The sequence below is a fragment of the Lissotriton helveticus genome, chromosome 3_1 (assembly GCF_964261635.1).
Source record: "Lissotriton helveticus chromosome 3_1, aLisHel1.1, whole genome shotgun sequence".
Taxonomy (NCBI): Eukaryota; Metazoa; Chordata; class Amphibia; order Caudata; family Salamandridae; genus Lissotriton; species Lissotriton helveticus.
The window spans coordinates 537495991-537517717 of record NC_136061.1 but is presented as its reverse complement, the minus strand read 5'-3'; the positions used below and the strand labels follow the sequence as shown (position 1 = coordinate 537517717).

The following is a 21727-nucleotide window of genomic DNA, read 5'->3' as shown; positions in this document are numbered from 1 at the left end:
CCCTATTGAACTCAGATGCAACCCCTCCTTCTCCTGCTTCAAAAGGGACCTGAAACTCCATCTCCTCGACAAATACTTTACAGACAAAGCCAACTGAGCCAGACTCGGACAACGCAGTTGACTCTCCTTACTATGTAGACCTTCAAGAATTGGCGGTCTTCTGACGGTTTCACCAACCTAACCTACCCCTTGACTCACCCCTCTAATGTATTGTCTCTAAATGTTTATTGTTATGCATATCTCCTCATGTATCCTTATACCATGCTTTTCTCTACTCTATTCTTTCTTGTTGTAAAGGGCTCTGATACCCACTGGTCTAGCTAGCGTGATATAAAACTTATAAAATAAAGTAGGGCAGAGGAATAGTGTTCCTCCAGCGTAGCACAATGTGTAACATGTGGATGATAGAACTGTTTTTTTTTAATGTAGACAGTTAATTGGGTTGCTGTTTTTGTCAAAGGGACCCTTTTGTTTAATTGCAGTTCATAACATACAATCCTAATATAGCACAGTGCGCTATTAACCAAAATCAAATAGCAGCATGGAAACTGCAAAGCACAGGTTTACAGCCTTATTGTTTTTCTATAATCTTTCATTGATAAATAAGGTTCCTTTGGATAATAATACGGTAGGGATGAGTAAATTATGCAGCACGAGAAGTCGAATTATGTGGCGTAATGCACCACATTTTGAAATAGTTTTACTTTATTATTTTGACATGTGTTAACTTGGTAACATTGTCTGGGCATAGATTGCACCTCATTAGTACCAGTTTAACTCCCGAATATAGCAATAAGCAACAGAAAGGTGACCAGTCACCCTTTGCAAAGGGCCTTCCACTACGTGGAAATGTGTTGCTGCATTTTAGTAACTTTTGAATCATTTAAGCTAAAATATGCAAAATATGATGGTTTATGAAGCAAATGCAGCAAATCTATAATTATGCAAAAATTGCAGTGGCTGGACAGTTGTATTATTCCAGAGGCCCTGGTCTCAAGTAACATTTAGTATACATTGGCTTACACAGTTATACAAGCCATTGTGTCTGTAAAATATGTGTGTGATATAACACACTCCAACACCCTTCTCTACCCTACATACTTGGAATGAGTAGCAGTGAAAAAGAAATTAACTACGCATGAGAGCGAATCTATGTAGAGATGATGGGCACCATTGGAGGATTGTATTGATTGAATCCTTGGAGGTCTTGGGGGGAGGGGGAACAACACATGTTCTCACGCCATCTGGCACCAGCACTAAAGCTAGCTTTGTCGGGGCGCAACTATAATTTCTATAGCGTTTGCAGTGCCCCAGGCCATGAGGTAAAAGCACTTCAGCAGTTGATTGTGGCACGGCTGGTAGGAAGGCATAGTCTATGAACGAATGGATTTAATTTTATTTGTAGTCGTTTTTTCTCCAACAATTTTATTTCAACATTTCCAGTTAATGGAAAACAAAGAGCACAAGTAGAAATACCTACACAACATGATCGATGTGCTCTGATCCCAGAATCTTCTAGTGCCGCACTATAACCTGCAAGACAACTGCTCTGGGCTGGAACCTTTGATGGATAGCAGGTTTATTAGTTAATAAACACCATCACAAAACAAATTAGATGTACATATAAAAGAAATCCTTTTTAAAATAATCAGTTTTCTTAAAAACTTAGATTAATATTGCTACAACACATGTAAATATCTTGGTCTTATTTAAAACATGACATTATAAAATTCCTTCAATTCATAATTGTGGATACTCTTCACCATTTATTATAAAGTGGCATATCTATCAGTATAAAATTCTACAGCTCCAAATGTCAACATCCTGCTACTTGTTTTAACGTCATATCAATGTCTTGTGCTCATATGACGGGACAAATTCCTTATGCTGTTGTATGCAGCTTACAAATCTGTTTGATTGCTTTCTCATGAAATTGTAAAAACTTCAGAAGTTCGCAGTGTAGCTGAGGATCTATAGGGTCCAGACTTCTCGTGATAGCTGTTCTGCACGTACGGATCCCTCTCTCATTAAATAAGGGCTTTAAAAGCGTACAGCGTACATTGCTCAGTTTGTGACATATGCTGACCAAATGCACAAAATCCTCGTTTGGGGCATCACATAGTCTGCACATTTTTGGTCCTTTTTATTGCCAAACCTGTTTGTCTGACAAAGATGGCAGTTCACCTAAGATCATAGCCAGTAGTTTTTTCTTGAAATACGCTGGATAGCTTATATGTAGGTAAGTTGCCGGTTGCAATGTGACATATGTTTGAATTATCATCCAAGCGTGGGATCGCCTCGATAATATGCTTTTATCCTCAACTAGCGAATTAATTTTTGCTGCTTAATTCATGGGTTGGCAAAAAGTACAATACGATAAATTCAGGTCCCATAAGTCCCCCGCATTTGTTAATTGTAGAGATGATAAATATTTGTTGTAACTTGAATTCACATCAGTATTCACAGATTCCCATAAAGCATTGATTAAAGGTCTGGACTGAGTATTTCGTATTTTATGCATGGATTTGATGAAATGATACCTTCTTGCTATGTTTTGCTCTGTTAATCCAAATTCAAAACGAATTTGAGTGGGGAAGCATTACAGGGCAGACAAAAGACGTGTTTGTATGTTTTGATTTGTAATCTATCCAACATTTTGGAGTCCCTACCATGCATCACTGTACTTGCGTAAGTTAAAGATGGAAGCAATTTTGCTTTGATAACAGAGAGCAATGGTTGATAGGAGGGGCCGTCTAGGTTTTTTGCAAGTAAACTGAATGAATGTATTAGACCATTATATTTCCTAACCGTATACTGTTGATGTGCATGAAAGTTAAAATTTTTATCAAAATTAAAACCTAAATATTTATAAGTAATAACTTCTTCTATGATTACATTATCCAGCTTGATCTTTAGTGAGGCATGGAGATTATTCCCAATAAGCATGAATTTTGTCTTGGCAATGTTAATTTCCAATTTATTGAGTTTTGTATATGCCTCAGTTTCTTTAATCAATCTTTGAAGTCCAATTTCTGTGTGACTCAGCAGCACAATATCATCGGCATCTAATAGATGGCATATTGTTAGTGGGCTTAACCTTGGAGCATGTGAGTTGAGTTGATCCTGGTGGGTGGATAAATCCGCTGTAAAGAGGTTAAACAAATATGGCGCTAGGTGGTTGGATTTCTCCCCCATTCTTTGAAAAATAGCATTTTCTTAAACAGTGATTTTCTGTCTGTGTGTATTTATCTGCCATTTCTGTAGCGGGACCCTAGCCAAAAGGCAGTGGAGTACTGTAAAAGTCTGGACATCTGTACCAAATCTTTGAGGGTTATACTTGCCAACATTTCACACAACACAGCGCAGTACATGAAGTTATTGTGCTGCGTTGCGTCAAAGGGAAAGAGTAGAGTAGCACCATATTTTCAAAGATATCGTGCATTAGAATTGGGATTGAAAAGTCTGACATGCAAGTTACAAAGTGAACCTCACATAATCTTTGTTCACTCCCTATTCAACCTCTTCCCCTCTTGGTTCGCTTTTTCTCTATTCCCTCCTCTCCTCTATCTAGCCATTCATATCTGCCTCTCTCATCCCACGTGCTTTCTCTCAGTTCCCCCTACCTCGCCTTTTATATGTTCCCTCTACCTTTTTTTCTCTTTTCAACCTTCTCTCTGTCACTCTCACCATCTTTATGTATCTGTTTCTTGCTCTTTTCTCTGCTCCATATTCTTCAGTTATCAACTTTTCTCTTTTCACCATCACTTCTTTCTCTTAGCTAGCAAGCCCTTGCTTGCTTTACTCTTCTCTCACTGTTCACGCTCACTTTCACCATCATTTCCCTCTCTTTTTCACACTCTCTAGTAGTGCTACTGCCTGTGAATTTTAAGTCTAAGTGCCAGATGCATCGCTCTGTTGCTGAACAATCATTGATGGTATGGGGTTAGAACTGTATAAGTTGCCTCTTACGTTGGCTGTCAAATTCTGCTTGGAGTGTATATGTTGACTAATTGTTTCATCTTTATCTCTGTCTAGCTATTTGTGAATGTTTGCTGAACACTCCGTGTAAATCAAACTAAAGAACATAAACCACCTATATAAAATATTTGAATTGTGCTGGATGAGTGTGAATTGTTATGTTTTTTTGTAGGCTGTGATTGTTTATTATTATGGTTGGAACACTTTTGAGCTTGGTGATGCTCAACTATGTGGAGCATCTGAACTGTATGGGGTGTGTGCTCAGTGTTCTGTCTAGTGTATTCTGTGGATGTTTTTGTTGCTTCTCAATGGAATTATGTTGCTTTGTACATAGCAATGTCGAAATGCTGCTCGCATCTGAACAACTATTGATGTATTTTCAGTAATATCTATCCTTCTACTGGAAGTGTACAGGACAGCTTGTGGGTAGCTTGGAGTACAGTAATAGGGTTAATACAAAAAGTAGATAATGAAGGGAAGTTTTTAAGCACATCAGTTTTTGGAAAAGCCTAATTGAGAAGCATATGAATTAACAGTGTATAGGATACGTAGACTCTGGTTGGCATGATAAGAATAAAATACGATCTGGGTATTTCAATACAGAGTGGATTGCTTGAGGTGCGGCATAATTGCATGGGAGAATACTCATGGATGTGCCATTACTTTTCAAATAGTTAATTTTGTGTAATGAGTTAACTGTCTCCCCATTGATGAAAGTCCTCTTAAAGTTATTGTGTTCTGAAGACATAGCCTAGTACACAGATGCCTTAGACATCTTTCGTATTAAAATAACTAGCAGTGTCTGAACTAATCTACCTGGGTTTAAACCACTCTATCTTCTCATTCAAACATGATTGTATAGTAGGAGGAACTTTACAGTATTCAGAAATAAGGTGTCGTAATGTTTAAATTGAACATATGAGGCACATCAGAAATTCACCCCTCATTTTCTAGCCGGTAATGGGTAATGCCCTTAAGGTAGGGTGCCAAAGTTCTCATTTACCTGTAGGCCCACCCGATTCAAGCCAAGAAAATGAAATTAATTTACAGTCATATAAACTTGGTCAGATGCTTTCATCCAGTATGTCCCCCTCTACCTTTGCCACCATATACTTAATTCATTGAGTCACAATGTAGGATATGTGTATCAATCCAGGTAATGCCGCCTTTAGCCTTCACCCTTCACCCTTTCTACATACAAAAATTGGGTACTGAAAATGGCAATATGTTCCTCTTTACCAGAAGTAATGAGATAATGAGCAACAGAACACCATGTTTCGGATAGAGACTTCTAGCTTCAGAGTCCTTATCTTTGAATTTCCCAAGTGTCAGACTGAATCCGGAAACTTTTGCTGAACAATACATGTTGTGCGCACTGTTGGGTGGCTCCATTGGGCTCCACGTCACATCGTCGGCATAGGTAGCTTTGGTAATGACATTGTGGTACCTATATAGGTGCCACCTAGGGGCGTGGACATCCGCTCTTTTCTTTCCGCACCAGTTTAGTGCAGATCCAGGAAGAGCTACCACTCTGACGCTTTTTGATGGGTTTCTTCCCGACTTTTTGTTGAATTCCGAAATCTTTCGAACTTCATATGCAAGGATGTCTTCGAGGAAGACAGGATTAAAGCCATGCGGTTCCTATCACCGCATGATGTCTGTTACTGACCCCCACCTCATCTGTCTCTGATGTCCCAAGCGCGACCACGATTAGAAGTCGTTCTTGGACTGCTGGGCCATGGCTCCGAAGGCCTTGCTGGAGCAGGCGATGAAGCTCCTTGCAGCCTGGCAGTTAACACCATCCAGCGAGACTCAGTGGAGATCCTGGTCCCGATTGAAGAAGAGGAGGTTGCAGGACCGCTCTGAGAGTCCAAAGTCCTCTTCATCCATCTAGAAGTCTTTGGAACACTCTGGGAGAGAGACACAAGATGAAGAGGAAGTCTAAGCAGACTTCATCTTCACCTCGGCTGTCGTATGTCGATGAGAGAGGTAAGGATCCCCAATGCTCTAGCCACGGTTCAGCAGAGCCAGAGCCAGGGTCGACTTCATGCATCCCTCCCTTTTTGGGAACCGGAGCGTCCCCCGCTCACATAAAAGAATTTTACGAGGCCATGCACCGCATATTTGAGTGGACCTACCCCGATGGGATCCCCTGGAGTAGGAAGGGGCCCCATCAGGTTCAGTGCCGTCGGCTCCGGCCATGGCGCGGGGCGTCTCATTGATCCGATTCCAGATCCAGGTCGACCCTGGTCATGCCAACGCTACCTCCTCCGGGATCGGACCTGAAGTCGGTGCCTCCGGTGCCCACCTGCAGCTCCAACCCCATCCTTATCCCTGATTACACAGAGTCAGAATGACGTCGCTCGACTCAGATTCCGGTGCCAATTGAACCCATGGGTTCTGTGTTGTCACCTGAGCACTTTAAGGATGTGCTCGGGAGAGGAATGGGAGGGGTCTTTGGACCCTCTGTAACACCAGGATGACTCCGCAGAGCATTTGGACTGGTATGGTGAACTGCCGGAAGCAAGTGAACTGGACACTTCTACAGATTCAGGCATGCTCTCTCCGCCAACAGTGGTAGAAAGGACAGCTGAGATCCTAGGACTAGAACTGCCCTCTGTTCAGGTCAGGACTATTCTTCTGACGGAAGTGATTCCACCTGGGGCATCCACCTCTGAACCCCTTTTGCCCTTTAATGATGCATTGTCTGATGTCGTTCGAGGCATGTGGTCCAAGCCTAGCACAGGAGCTCCTGTGAATAGGATGATTGCACTGCGCCATTGACCAGCACGGGGTGACCCAAAGTTCCTCAGCCATTCTACCCCAGAAGTTTTGGTGGTGGAGTCCTCTAAGTCACATGGTGCATTCCCTTCCATTCCTCCAGATAGGGAATCCAAGAGGCTGGATTCATTTGGGAAGAAATTGCCAACCTGGCTTTGCAGTCGTTGAATACTGCGTGCTTATTGAGCCATTTCTCCCACTCGGTCTGCTGGAGGCCTGGGCTGCGCTTCCTCAGGTAGTTAAGGAAGCAGTACAATTCACCATAAGGTGTGGCCTTGATACACCAGATTCTCTGGGCAGATCGATTTCCATGACAGTGGCCTTGAAGCACCACTCCTAGCTTAGAACAACTGGCTTCTCAAGTGATGTCCGTGCAAATCTCATGGACATATCCTTTGATGGAACCCGCCATTTTGGGAAAAAGGCAGATTCAGCCCTAGAGAGGTTCAAGAACTCTCGCGCTACTGCCAGATTTTTTTGGGGCATATCTTCTGCTTTTTGTGGCCGGGTTACGTTTTGCCCCTTTCTTGGCATCGGAAGGGGTTTCCAGCTGTGTGAGCCCTATCCCAGCCAGGGTCCTCCGCAGGCTTCCCAAGCCGGAAGGGGACGTGGACGCTGTTCATTACGACCTAGGAATGAAAACCAGAAGTCATCGGCCACTCTGCCCTCGGCAGCCGCAGCCGCCAAGCACTTCTAGTCTGACTCTGAAAGACCTAACCACTCCAGTTGGTTAGAATTGTTTGCCTCTGAAGAGAATGCGCAGTGTTAGCAATACTGTGCGCTGGAATGTCCTAGGTGTCCATTGCTCGGCAACGCTTTTTTCGCAAGTGGAGCTGAGGCCCACTGTACACCTTTCCGCCCATACCACTCCTGCCCAGCGTTCTGAAGAAGATCAGGAGTGACCTGGCCCAAATCATTCTTGTGGCTCTGGACTTGGCAAGGAGAGTCTGGTATTCAGAGATTCTGAATATGAGCATCGATCCTCCGATCAGGCTGCAGCATCGGGAGGATCTTCTGTCGCCGCAGAGGAGAGTTCTCCACCCAAACCTGCCAACTCTGCACCTCCATGCGTGGAGATTGAGCAGCGGCAGTTGATGGCTTTTGACCTTCCTTCCAAATTATACAACGTTATTTTGGCAGCCAGGTAGCCCTCCACTAAGACAGCATACACCTGCCATTGGCAGAAATGTGTATTACACTGTACAGAAAAGTCTATTGACCCTCTTTCTGCTTCTCTTTCCACTGTTCTTTTATTCATTCTGACACTTGCTCAGCAGGTCTCTGCTTTGGAAACTATTAAGGGTTACCTTTCTGCTCTGTCTGCTTTTTTGCGGCTGTCCTCTTTCTTTAAGTCTCCAATTGTACATAGGTTTCTAAAAGGGCTGGTCCACTTGTTTCCCACCATGCCCTTTGTTATGACATAGTGAGACCTTACTTTGATCCTCACCTACCTAATGTGTGCTCCCTTTGAACCTTTACATAACTGTCCCCTCTTCCTTTTCACCATCAATTCAGTCTTTTTAGTGGCGATTACATCTGGCCAGAGGGTGAGTGAGTTGCAGGTGTTATCTTGCTCGCCTCCCTATCTCATGTCTTTTTCAGGCAAAGTGGTGCTGCGCACCTGGGCTTCCTTTTTTACCAAAGGTTGTGACCCCATTCCATCTGGGTTAATCCCTCATGTAGCCCACCTTATTTGCTCCCCCGCACCCCTCTGAAGAGGAGGGGCATCTCCACTGACTGAGCATTGTCATTATTCCTTGACCGCACAAAAGAGTCTTGGGTGTTTGACCAACTCTTTGTGGGGTATGTGGGAGCTACAAAGGGAAGGGCAGTGCAGAAAAGGACCATCTCTCTCTGGGTTGTTCTCTGCATTAAGATCTGCTATGCCTTGACAAAGAAGCAGCCCCATGAGGGATTAGAGGCCCTTTCCACCAGGGAAAAGGCTGCGACTATGGCCTTGTCTCGGGTTGTCCCAATCCTGGACATCTGCCAGGCAGCAACGTGGACATCTTTACACACGTTTGACAAACACTGCTGCCTGGACAGTCAGGTCTGCAGGGACGGGCATTTTGCCCGTTGAGTCCTGCAGGACTTCCTAGTTTGAGGTATTGGTTCGAAACCCACCACCGGGATGGTATGGCTTTGGTATCCAATTCAAAGGTAAGGACTCTGCAGCTAGAAGTCTCTATCAGATGAATAAGTTACTTACCTTTGGTAACGCATTATCTGGTAGAGACTATCTTGCTGCAGATTCCATACAGCCCCACCCATGCCTCTCCGGTTTGCGGACTAATGTTGTAGGGGTAGAGTTACTCCCCCTTTTCAGGGCCCTAATTTTGCACACAAGTACGTCAGTTACTTCTTGGCTCTGCACTTCTGGTGGGCACAAGGGGTATTGCTCAGCAAAAGTTTCCAGATCCAGCCTGATGTCTGGGAAATTCAAAGATAAGGAATCTGCAGCTAAATAGAGTCTCAACCAGATAATGCGTTACTGAAGGTAAGTACGTTCACCAAAGCCATTTTGAGAGAGAGAACACAGATTATGAAGTCCTGGTTAGCATGATCCCAGCAAACTACAGTTAAAACACACTGACACCAGGCAAAAAGTGGGGATAACCATGAAAGCAGATCCTACTTTCCTACACATGGGATTTTCAGTTCTTGCTGGCAGGAATGCATCATCTGCGTAAAACAGACATGGTGTATTGGAAAACCCCCAACACTGGATCATTTGCATGACAAGAAAGGGACGTAAACATCAAGTAATTAATTAAATAGCACATTGAACAACTTAAGGTCCAAAAGACACCCAAGACTAACATTCTTGGTTACATGAAGCTGATTTGTTCAAGTGCCTCATGTTCCATATCAGACATTTATTTAATTAATTGTTTATGAAGGACTAACTTATTACTGAAGTCACTGCATTGTGTTGTGAGAGGCTGTCAGGACTCTGCACCACTCACCTTCCGAATGAACTGGCATTCAATATTGAGGTAGGTATTCTCCTGGAAATTAAGGGCCTTATTTAGAGAGTGGAATGCTGAGAATCTCCGACACAAATGTGGCAGATAACCTGTTCACTGTAATAGTGCATTATATCTTATGGTATGTGTTGGAACTGGCCCTTCTTGCAGGGTCATCCTCAAACTTTTTGCTTCTTCCTCCCTTATTTTTCCTGACCCGTGGCTGTTGGCAATAGGACTCTACGCACTTTACCACTGCTGATCAGTGCTAAAGTGCATATGCTCTCTGTGTAAATTGTTATTCTGATTGAATATACATGTTTGGCATATTTGTATCACCATGAAGTCCCTAGTAAAGTGCACTGGGTGTGCCAGGGCTGGTGATGACAAATGCTACTAGTGGGCCTGCAGCACTGATTGTGCCACCCACAGGAGTAGCCCTAAAATGATGTCTCAGGCCTGACACTGCAGTGCCTGTGTGCAGTTTAGAACTGCCATGTCTTCCTGGTCAGGGTCCCCACTGACCAGGCCTAACCCTTCCCTTTTTGTGCACATCAGTCACCCCTATGGAAGGCCCAAGGTACCCCCCTGGGCAGGGTGCAGTGTATGTAAAAGGTAGAGCATGTACTAGTGCAGGTGACATGCTCTGGTAGTGAATGCCAGCCATTTTCGTTTTTCACTACTGTAAGGGTATCTTGCTCCATAGGTTAACATGGGGGATGCTGGCTACAGTGGTTAACAGCATTTCTTCCCATAGGAACAAGATAGGACATAAGTATCTAGTATCCCTGAACTCAGAATTTAATAACACATCTTTTAGGAAAGGTTGTTTTTAAATCCTGTGTTTGAGAACAGCACTTTTAGAAAGTTGCTGTTCTCTTGTCTGACCCTTCTGTGTGCCTGGGCCTGTTTGTGTATTGACTGTCTGGTTTGAGAGTGACAGGGGCTGGGGAATTCCCCAGGAGGCTGGATGAGTCAGCACTAGGCTGAATGACTGCAATTGCAACTGGAGTGGTGGGAGGAGTTAGCACCTGGGCTGAATAGGGCTGTGCCTGCCTTCCACAATGCTGGCTCCACCCCCCTGCTGGGCGGCTGAGGACCCTACCCCTCACTCTGAAAGGAAAGATGCAGCCAGCAAAACAAAGTACTCAGGAACCACCCAGAACTGGTTCAGACCGGGCTCAGGGCCCACATGCACCCAGAGAACAAAGACTTTAGGGGTATAAGTACAGGACCCCTGACAACAGAAAATTAGATCATCCTGGAAATCAAGAAGGAACCTCTGCCAAGGAGAAAGCTGAAACTGAAGAAGGAAGATTGTCCTGCTGTTGCTCTGCTGGACTGACCAGCTGTTGCTTTGCTGCCAAGGAGAGGGGAAGGACTTTGCTGTGTGCTGTGTCCCCTGTCTTGAAGGAATCTCCAAGGGCCTGAGAAGAGCTGGCTCCCTGTTTTGAAGTCCCAGGAACAAAAGGACTTCACCCCCAGCTTCCCTGAACTCTGCTGAGAGAGTTCTGTCCTTCCTAGAGTGCTTGATCCAGTTGTGGGGCCTCTGGAAGTTGTACCTGAGCAGGGAAGCTTGAAACTAAGCTTGAGTGACTTTTGAATCTGAAAAGTGTCGCATCGCTCGCTTGCGGAGCGCATCCCCGACAGTGCGAGAAGTTTCCCGCCGCTACGGAGGTCGAGATCATCGCAGCGCCTGATGCCGCTGCCTGAGACGTCGCATCCTTCGTTTGCGGGATGCACCAGACCGGTGCGGGAGAATCGAACATCGCTGCGAGTATCGACGCAGAGCCTGTCGTCGCTGGGTGAGAACGCCGCACCGCTTGCTTGCGGACCGCATCACGTCGCTTCGAGCATCGTCGCAGAATCAACGCATCGAGGAGCTGCGAGAGAGAGGATCCCCGCTGGACCGCGCATCGTCGCCCCGGAGATCGTCGCAGCCCCTACGAGATCGTCGCATCGTGCCTTTGCGAGAACAGACTTCCTACGGAACCTACGCACCGGAATCCATACAAGTGGCCTTCCTCCCCATACAGACCGGATTCGTCGCAACACGCCCGCTGCTGCAGCGGGGCTGTCGCATCGCCTCCCCAGGGTCTCAGGAGCAACGCATCGCTTGTTTTCCACCGCACCAGCTTCTGCTTTTGGAACTTTGTTGCAACTAAAAGGTACTGTGAGTAAAACGTGACGCAACTGTGAACTTTTCACGCATCAGTAGAGAATTCTATCGCAACGTAGAGAATTCTAACGCAACCTTAAGAACTCTTTTTGAAACCATATTCTTGAACTGTGTATGTTGGATTTTTGTCGTTTTGGTCTTGTGTAGTTTAGATTAAAAATACCTTTATTTTTCTAAACTGTTGTGGAGTCAGTCTGTGGTGTTTTCACTGTGTTACTGTGAGTGTTGGTACAAATACTTTACGCATTGCCTCTGGTTAGCCTAGACTGCTCGTGCCAAGCTACCTAGAGGGTGAGCAGGGGTTATCTCAGAGGGTTATCTCCTTGCCCTGACTAGAAGCAAGGGTCCCTATTTGGACAGTGGTACCTACCTCTGCCAACTAGAGACCCCCAGATCTAACAGTATGCAACATAAGGTGAAAAGGATATTCGTTGTGTTGTGGCAGAGCAACCCGTCTGCCAAACTCAAAATCATGCCCTAAATCTGCATTATTTATAAAATCTATGATCAAATGTTCTTTGCAGAGGCAAGTCAATCATATAATTTGCTTCTGTGGGATTTGTTAGAATGAAAGAGCATGTGTATACCTTGACTCATTCCACTGTGTCTCATACCATCACTTAGGCTTTCCTTTATCTCAATCCTCTAAGTCTATTGAATTAACAATACATATAGCCTATCCTAAAACCTAGTGTTCTAATCAGTGTTCTAATGAGCTGTGAGAGATCTTGAAATGCTATTAATTCACAGTCATGTTTTTGTAGTATCCTAAAATCATTGTTTTTCTGTCATTTTTTGTCATATTAGGACAGTTCACATAGAATCGAATCACATATCAGTTAACTATACAAAGCATTATTTGCAGACTGAGCTACAGAGTACATAAGTAATCTGCATAAAACCTATACCACTTGTTGTGCGTGATAGCACAGAGGCATGGACAACAAAACACCTTTCAACAAGCCAAGAACCCATAAGTAACCACAACATCATGTGTTTCCCTGTAGGATTTTCTGTTAAGGCATCTGGACAAGGAGATCTACAAACCTTTGCTCATCAACTTCTCAGCCCAAACCACAGCATCTCAAACTCAGAGCATCATTATGTCAAAGCTCGATAAAAGGAGAAAGGGTCTATATGGCCCTCCTCTTGGAAAGAAGACGGTAAGTTAGCTAAAAAAATGGTAAAGTAGGTTTGATGACGCTCCTTAGGTATTTTGATACATCACAATATAGAAAGTCATTATTGTTTTGTTATGAATTTCACTTTGTTTCTATATGTGTATGATATTAGATGTTTATCAAGAAGCTGCCTTGAGTAAAGGTTCCTAAGTAATAATAACATTTACATCTCTAATTGATCCTACCAAAATCATCTACCCTGGAGTGAGATTTTCTTTACTCTTTGGGGAGTTTTGAATAACATAGCATGTAGCTTTTAAAGATTCAGTGTAGTCCGAAACACAGGTTTCTCATGCAGCAGATTGGCGAAGGGCAGTGACCCTTTTGTCTGCAGTAGCACTTATTCAGGTAGTGGTTTTGATGATGATCGCCACTTGCCTGTGACAAAGTCCCTTAAAGGCAACTATCCAATAGACCATGATGACTATCCTGGTTGGCAAACAGATCAACCCATGGTGTGAGTCCTGCCTCCAAGTCTCTTCATTCTGATAGATACATCTGCCGTGTGGATTCCTCACCTTGTGAATATCCCCCTGCGTCAGCAACATTCGGAAATTCTTTTTGTAGCTTCGCGCCGACGTGGACTCGGACGTCACAGAGGCACGGCATCGCTCGCGACTCCGCTGACGTCACCGATGCCTACAATAGGCCCACGCCGGCGTGATGACATCAGTTCCCTTTTTTCCGCGTCGTCGACGCTAACGGTTTTCTGGGATCGTCTGTAGCCTTTACTGTAACTTTGTTACTATCTAAATTTCTAGTATCTTTGTCTTCTCGTTTTCATCATGACCTCGAAGAAGACTGGATTTAAAGCTTGTGGAGAATGTAACAAAATAATGTCCATTACTGATCCACATGAATGCTGTTTGTGGTGTCTGAGCTCCGACCACGACGTCGAGGACTGCCAATCCTGCAAGAAGATGACACCAAAGGCCCTCCGGGAGAGAGAAGCAAAACTTCTAGTTGCTAAGTTTAAAGGAGGAAAAGAAAAGAAAAAGTCAAGATCGCGAACTCGTCGTTCGAAGTCGAGATCTCGATCGAGGTCGCGGTCGGATTCGTCCTCGGCCCATGCTTCAAGGTCTTCTAGAAAGAAGCATAAAAAGAGAACCCATGAATCCCGACATCGATCGAGAAAGGAGTCGGGTTCCAAGCCGAAGTCGCAAGTGAAACTGATCGAGTAGGTAGTTTCGTCGGCTTCGGAGGATCACGATGTCGAGGTTGAGGCGTCGCATGCGAACTCACAGAGTTCACCGAAGCAGAAGAATGTTCCATCTCCGGACCCATCCCATCCTTCAGGTCGGGAGGATGAAGGTGAGGAGGAGGAGGAGGTTGGTGAGGGTGGAGCTCGGATGCCCGAAGGTAGTACGACTCCGGTACACCAGCCCGAAGAAGAGGTCGACGTCGTTTCGACTCCACGCCCTCAAGAGCAACCTGGGGGTTCATACCCAGCCTTCCCGGCTCCAGGTCAAGATCCTTCGCATTTCCTGAATGCGATGTTCGGAATTTATTCAAGGGCTATGTATCCCTCTGGGGCTCCTACTGGTCCTATCGGTCCTATGGCATATGGTTTGGGTGTTCCTCATTCCTATGCACCTGCGCCCTTTATGCCTTTTATGCCGGCTCTGGCGCCGCATTGGCATTATCCGACTCCGGCGAGGCCTTCGACACCGAAGCCATCGACGCCGAGATCGATGACTCCGATTCCTTCGACTCCAGTTCCATCAACTATGATGCCGAACCCTGAGCGACGTCGTGAATCTCTCCCTCGTCCGACGTCGAGTTCGACGCCGGCTCCGGCTCCGTCGGAGTCGATTGCGGATCCGACGGCTTCGAATGTGAAGATAAGATCTAGGCGTGAAGCCCAAAGATTGATGGAAGAGGAGAGATATAGAGAGGAAAATCTAGAGGAAGGCGAGCTTCAGGATCCTGAGGACCCTTTTGAGGACCTATCTGTAGCTAGTGGCCTTGAACTGTCACCTGAATGGGACCTTGTTTCGGTTTCTAATGAACCCTCAAAAGATATAACACCTTATCATGTGGTGATAAAGAAAGCTGCAAATGTATTGAATATGTCTCTACCATCTGCAGAGTTTAAATCTAATCTGCTCACAGAGGTCCTTCATTCTCCTTCTTCAGTGACTGAACCTTTACTACCTTTTAATGATGCCTTAAAGGAACCAATTTTTAGAAATTTGGAAAAATCCTGTATCAGCTCCTGCTGTATCTAGAGCTGTGGCTAGGAGGTATAGAGCAGCTCCTGAAGACCCTGAATTTTTAACATCTCATCCTCTACCGGAGAGTTTGGTGGTGCAGGCTGCCTGTTCCAAGAGATCTACGGGTGCGTTTCCGCAGGTCCCAGCGGAAAAGGAGTGGGTTCTTCAGTTGCAACAAGGAGAGTCGCATGGCTTAAATCTAGTGAATTTTCCACTGATGTCCAAGCTGCATTGATGGATCTTCCTTTTGACGGGTCTGGATTGTTTGGGAAGAAGGCAGACACTGCATTGGAACGCTTTAAAGATAGCACAGCAACAGCAAAGTCGTTGGGCCTTCAGACCAGGGGCACTTTTGTAAGACGTTCAAGAGGATTTGGCAGATCTTCTTTTCAAAACTATAAATCAACCCAACAGCAGCCACAGCAGCATCAGAACAAAGGGCCCGAGCTCGGGGTCGTAATGTTTCCTCCTTTTCCTCCTCTTCCCCATCCCAGCCCCCAGCCACAGCAGCAAAGCAGCCCTAGATCCACCATTCTGGATCATGTGGGCCCAGTGGGGGGCCGGCTTACCCATTTTCTACAAGATTGGGAATTGATAACATCGGATCTTTGGGTTCTCAATCTTGTGGAGAATGGGTATGCGCTTCCTTTCCAGGAGTTCCCTCCCAATTACCCTCCTTGCCAAGGTTATTGTTCGGAGGACCACCTGCTTCTCCTGCAAGAAGAAGTCCTGGCTTTGTTTCGAAAATGTGCGATAGAGGTGGTTCCGGAGCAGGAGAGGGGTCAGGAATGCTACTCCCGGTACTTCCTGATCCCCAAAAAGGATGGCAGGCTTCGGCCAATTCTGGATCTTAGGATCTTGAACCTTTACCTGAAACAGGAAAAGTTCAAGATGCTCACTCTTGCACAGGTTCTTCAAGCGCTGCTGGAAGAAGATTGGATGGTGTCGATCGACTTGCAAGATGCGTATTTTCATATTCTCATCTTGAAGTCGCACAGAAAGTATCTCCGTTTTACGGTTGGGTCGCAACATTACCAGTTTGCGGTCCTTCCGTTTGGTCTTACTACTGCGCCTCGAGTCTTCACCAAGGTGATGGCGGTGGTGGCAGCACATCTCAGGAGGTCGGGGATACATGTGTTCCCGTATCTGGACGACTGGTTGATCAAAGCGGAGTCGCCGGAGAAGGTGCTCCATCATCTGCAAGAGACAACTCAGTTGTTACACAGGTTGGGTTTTTCGATAAATGTACCCAAATCTCACCTGGTGCCCTCCCAGCGCAACCTGTTCATAGGTGCTGTACTGGACACAACTGTATGACGTGAATTCCCTCCACCTCAAAGGATTCACGACATACAGGAAATGATTCCTTTGTTCTACAATGGAGCGGTCGTTCCAGTCCTGACGGTACTTCGCCTGCTCGGTCTGATGGCTTCTTGCATTCTATTGGTCAACCATGCACGCTGGCATATGAGGGCACTCCAGTGGTGCCTCCGCAGACAGTGGTATCAGCACAACGGAGATCTCAGGGAGTCTGTGAGGATCTCCAGAGAAACTGCAGCGGATTTGACTTGGTGGAGCGTGGAAGGCAATCTGTCACAGGGAAAGCCTTTTCAACTTCCTCCATCGGTGGCCACGGTAATTGCGGATGCATCCACTCTCGGGTGGGGTGCTCATCTGGGGGACCTGGAGGTCAAGGGTCTTTGGTCTCCAGAGGAAAGGTTGCTTCACATCAACCTTCTGGAATTACGGGCAATACGTCTGGCGCTCAAGGCCTTCCTCCCTTCCCTTCGCGGTCAGTCGGTTCAGGTCCTGACGGACAACATGACCGCGATGTGGTATGTCAACAAGCAGGGAGGAGTGGGGTCGCAGTGTCTCTGCAAAGAGGCTCTGCGTCTCTGGTCCTGGGTTCAGGACCACCAGATTTGTCTGATGGCAAATCATCTGGCCGGAGTTCTAAACGTGCGAGCGGACAGTCTCAGTCGGCAGTTCTCGGCCGACCACGAGTGGAGGCTTTACCCAGAGGTGGTTCGTCATGTCTTTCGGACGTGGGGGACTCCTCAGGTGGACCTGTTCGCTACTCGCGAGAACGCTCACTGCCTGTCAATCTGCAGTCTCCAGTATCCGATGCAAGGAGCCTTGGGGGACGCGTTTCAGTTGAGTTGGAGCTTGCAACTCCTTTATGCGTTTCCTCCCATACCTTTGATTCCTCGGGTTCTGAGGGCAACCTGAGTTCTTTTTCTCTCACGCCTGATGTGGTGGATGTCATCTTGTCAGCCAGGCGTGACTCCACTAAGTCCATCTATTCTTATAGGTGGTCAAAATTTGTCACTTGGTGTGGGGAGAAATCTATAGACCCTTTGAGAGCCCATTTGTCTGATGTTCTCCAGTTTGCCCTTTCTCTGGCGCAACAGGGTATTGCCGTTGCTACAGTGAAGGGCTATCTTTCAGTGCTGTCGGCATTTCTCTGTTTGCCTGATCAGCCTTCTCTTTTCAAATCTCCTGTGGTTTTAAGATTTTTGAAGGGCCTCACAAATAAGTTCCCTCCTACTCCTTTTATTGTTCCTCAGTGGGATTTGAATCTTGTGTTGACCTATTTGATGGGTTCTCCCTTCGAACCCTTGCACAAGTGTCCCTTGAGGCTTCTTTCTTTTAAAACGGTCTTCTTGGTTGCAATCACCTCGGCAAGGAGGGTGAGTGAGCTTCAAGCTCTTAGTTCCAAGCCTCCATTCTTGTCCATTCATGCTGAAAGAATGGTTCTTAGGACCAGGGCTGCTTTTCTGCCTAAGGTGGTGACTGCCTTCCATCTAGGACAGTCCATTACCCTTCCTACCTTCTATCCTCCCCCACACCCTTCCAAGGAGGAGGAGAGGCTTCATCGCTTGGACCCAAAGAGAGCTGTTAGTTTCTATCTTGATAGGACTAAAGACTATCGTATTGACAATCAGCTCTTTGTGGGTTTTGCTGGCTGCAAGAAGGGCAGAGCGGTGCACAAGCGCACACTTTCCAGATGGATAATCTTGTGCATCAAGATTTGCTACTCTCTGGCGGGTAAGGACCCTCCTGAGGGTATTAGAGCACATTCAACTAGAGCAAAGTCTGCAACATCTGCTTTGTCTAGAGGTGTTCCAGTTGAGGACATTTGCAGAGCGGCGACTTGGGCCTCCCTCCACACTTTCGCGAAGCATTACTGCTTGGATTCCGAGGTGAGGAGGGACGGCCACTTCGCGCGTTCTGTCCTCCAGGATTTTCTGGTTTAGAAGAGTGGACACCCTCCTCCGGGAGTGGGGACTGCTGTGGGACTCTATTCACAAGGTGAGGAATCCACACGGCAGATGTGTCTATCAGAAGAACAAGTTACTTACCTTCGGTAACGCTTTTTCTGGTAGATACAATATCTGCCTGTGGATTCCTCACTGACCCACCCGCCTCCCCGTTGTCCACTCTTCTATACCAGTGTTTCTGTTATATATTTATTTTGTTGTAAAATGTTTTATTGCATTTGCTTCACACTGTGTGTGTTACCTTGATATTGTTATTGTGTATACTGTGTATATGTCTACTGTCATTGGTCCGTCCGTGTGCCTCGAAGGCACGGAAAAAAAGGTGGAACTGATGTCATCACGCCGGCGTGGGCCTATTGTAGGCGTCGGTGACGTCAGCGGAGTCGCGAGCGATGCCGTGCCTCTGTGACGTCCGAGTCCACGTCGGCGCGAAGCTACAAAAAGAATTTCCGAATGTTGCTGACGCAGGGGGATATTCACAAAGTGAGGAATCCAAAGGCAGATATTGTATCTACCAGAAAAAGCGTTACCGAAGGTAAGTAACTTGTTCTTTTGGACGTCTTTGGACATATCAAGTAGGGCAGGCATTAGTATTCTTGCTAGTTTCATCTAATAAACAGTGTTCAGCAGTTCTATTCACACAATATTCAATTAGTTGTTCACATCCTTGTCCACTGTGTTGACCAGCAGTGTAAATAATAGATCATTAAGACCAGAAAGCTCTGGGTGCATGTCATACATTAAAACCTAATGTTTGAACTACCTTCCCTCACCCCTTTGTGTACTCATTCTGGTTTGTTCCCGGCATGGGTCCTTTCTTTTGGGGAAAATGTTAGGCAAACGGCCCACCTTTTGTTTTTTTAATATGTTTTTTATATTTTCTCTTTTGATTGAAGAATCATTGTTTCCTTTTAGCAATGCTTTCCAGTTAATCTGAAAGGAGGGGGCGGAAGGTTATTGCCTCTGATCAAAGCAGGAGCCTACTTTAGGCCTAATGTGGCTGCTCATAGTTGTTTCCAAGCACAGCCAATGACCTCTGGCCATGCCGTACTCTTAATCCCTGTGCTCACGAACCTCATGTGCCCAGCCTTTGGAATGCTAGTGGTATAAGGATGGTCTTTTTTGCCACACACTGCTCCCAGTCTGTGCTGCCCTAGTCTCAGCTGTACAAAATGACCAAGAGCCATGGACAGCAGGCTCTGAAATCCGGACATTCCCAGAAACCCCCTGTCTGACCCTCAGTCATATGCAGTGGGGTCACAGACAGGACACTGCATTACACTATGCACCCAAACCAGTCCCCACGCACAGTGCTCTCTGGTCACAAAATGCTAGACACAAGGCCATTGAGGTGTCCAACGTTTTCGGTTCGAGCCCTTCCCTTATATGCTAGGATGCAGCAGCAGGCTAGGGCAACAGCTTGGCTACCACTCCTTTCAAGTACTAGCACCGCCCCTTATGTTGTCTTCTGTCATGCAGTATCATGGCATTTCTGGTAACAACAATGGTGTATCCAGGAAGTGCTGCAAGTGTTTCACAGTTGCTGATCCCTGGCAAACAGCAACTCCAGGGGGACAGCTTGGAGCTCCCAGAACAACCGTCTCTCCTACTCTGCAGTATGAGCTCAGGACAATGAGAAAGTGAGTGTTGGCCCTCCGGTCACCTGGTCTTCAAAATCAGGTGTGCAGTCCCTTTTCCCTTTGGTTACGCTTGCTTGACATGAGAAATCTACTCTTTAATTGCAGATGAATCAGGAACTAAGTATGGAGTATATTCCTCTGGGCATAGTGCTGAGCACCCTTTCTGGCAATTAATTATTGAGACATGCCCCAAGCACCCTTCCGCTGCCTTGCAGACGTCAGTGTCACTGGTCTTTTGCAAGGGGGCCCTGTAATCTCTGTGAAGATAAAAGCACAGGTAAAAAAATCCACCTCTTGGTGCTTGATGACCTATCCCAGCCAGACCCTGTTGTCATGGTCCCAGGGAAGGGTATGAAGTTTCCTGGAGGGGATTATCCCCCAGGCCTAAATCCCCTGCTCTGGAAACTCTGTTACATTGTGGAGTCAAGCCAGCGCCTCATTCGTACCCAGAACCTCAAGCCCATGTTGTAACAAAGGGTTGTGCCAGTACTATCTTCTGGGCATGGGGCTGCAGATTCACCACACCAAGAATTTTAGTCTCTTTGTAGTCTGGCCGTGTTCTGACTTGCTCCCACATTGGGAAATCAGCCACACTTGTAAGCTAGATGTTGAGAAGGAGTGTACTACAAGGGTATTCAAGGTTTTGCCTCCCCTAGTGCTCGGTTACATCAAGACTGCTTTCTAAAGCACCAAAGGCCCATGATAAAGCAGAAATACCAGGAAGCATTAGCCCCTGCCATGGTTGTCCCCCTCTACGGTTGCCCCCTGGAAGTTCTGCCCCAGTCCTTTTTGGAGGTCACCTGGCTCTGGAGGCACACCACTACCACACCTGAGAGTACTCAACCTCGCTTCCTGCTCTGTTACTGCACTTGCTCAAAGAAGATAACTTAGCAATGGGTTCTCCAATACAGCGTGCTCTCTTCAGTCACCCGCAATTCAGTCTCCTCCTGATCCGGCAACAGTATTTCCCACCATGCTGTCCCCCATACTTTCTTCAGACTTGTTCCTTGCTGCTCCGTATGAAATTTGTGCAGGCTTCCTTTGATCAAAGTCCCCATATACCTCTCACAGACTCGATACAGATCATCATGCTAGTGCTGGTCCTTTTTTTTCCCTATGCAGCTCTGTTATATTCCATACAGGTACCCCAATATAGGCTCAGGTAACATCGTAACCTTTCACCTATACTCCCCACTACATTACACACATAACGGTTCATGGGGACTGACCTTTTACCTAGATACAACACTGCATACAAAACGCAGGATTTTCCCTGGTAAGAGACTCATACTGTATACATTATGCATGAGGATTCTTGGAACCTCAGCAGGACTACCATCTCCTGTATATTAACTATATGCAAAGTTCATGCCCAACGTCTTCCTAAGTCCGACAAGTGGCACAGCAAGGTAGAACCCCCGGGGACACCTTTGGGTACATAAACATCACATCTTGCTGAGACAAGTAGAGGAGATCAAGACTTCCCTACCGACACACTGACGCAAGAC

At 46.1% G+C, this 21727-nt stretch overlaps 1 protein-coding gene across 1 annotated transcript in view; it reads left to right on the top strand.

The window, feature by feature from the left end:
* Window positions 1-21727, top strand: part of DNAH7 (dynein axonemal heavy chain 7) — a 2019015-nt gene that overhangs the window by 997379 nt on the left and 999909 nt on the right. The window contains exon 36 of the mRNA XM_078680414.1: window positions 12912-13067. Coding sequence (XP_078536540.1) covers window positions 12912-13067 — 156 coding nt within the window. The remainder of the gene's footprint in view (window positions 1-12911; window positions 13068-21727) is intronic.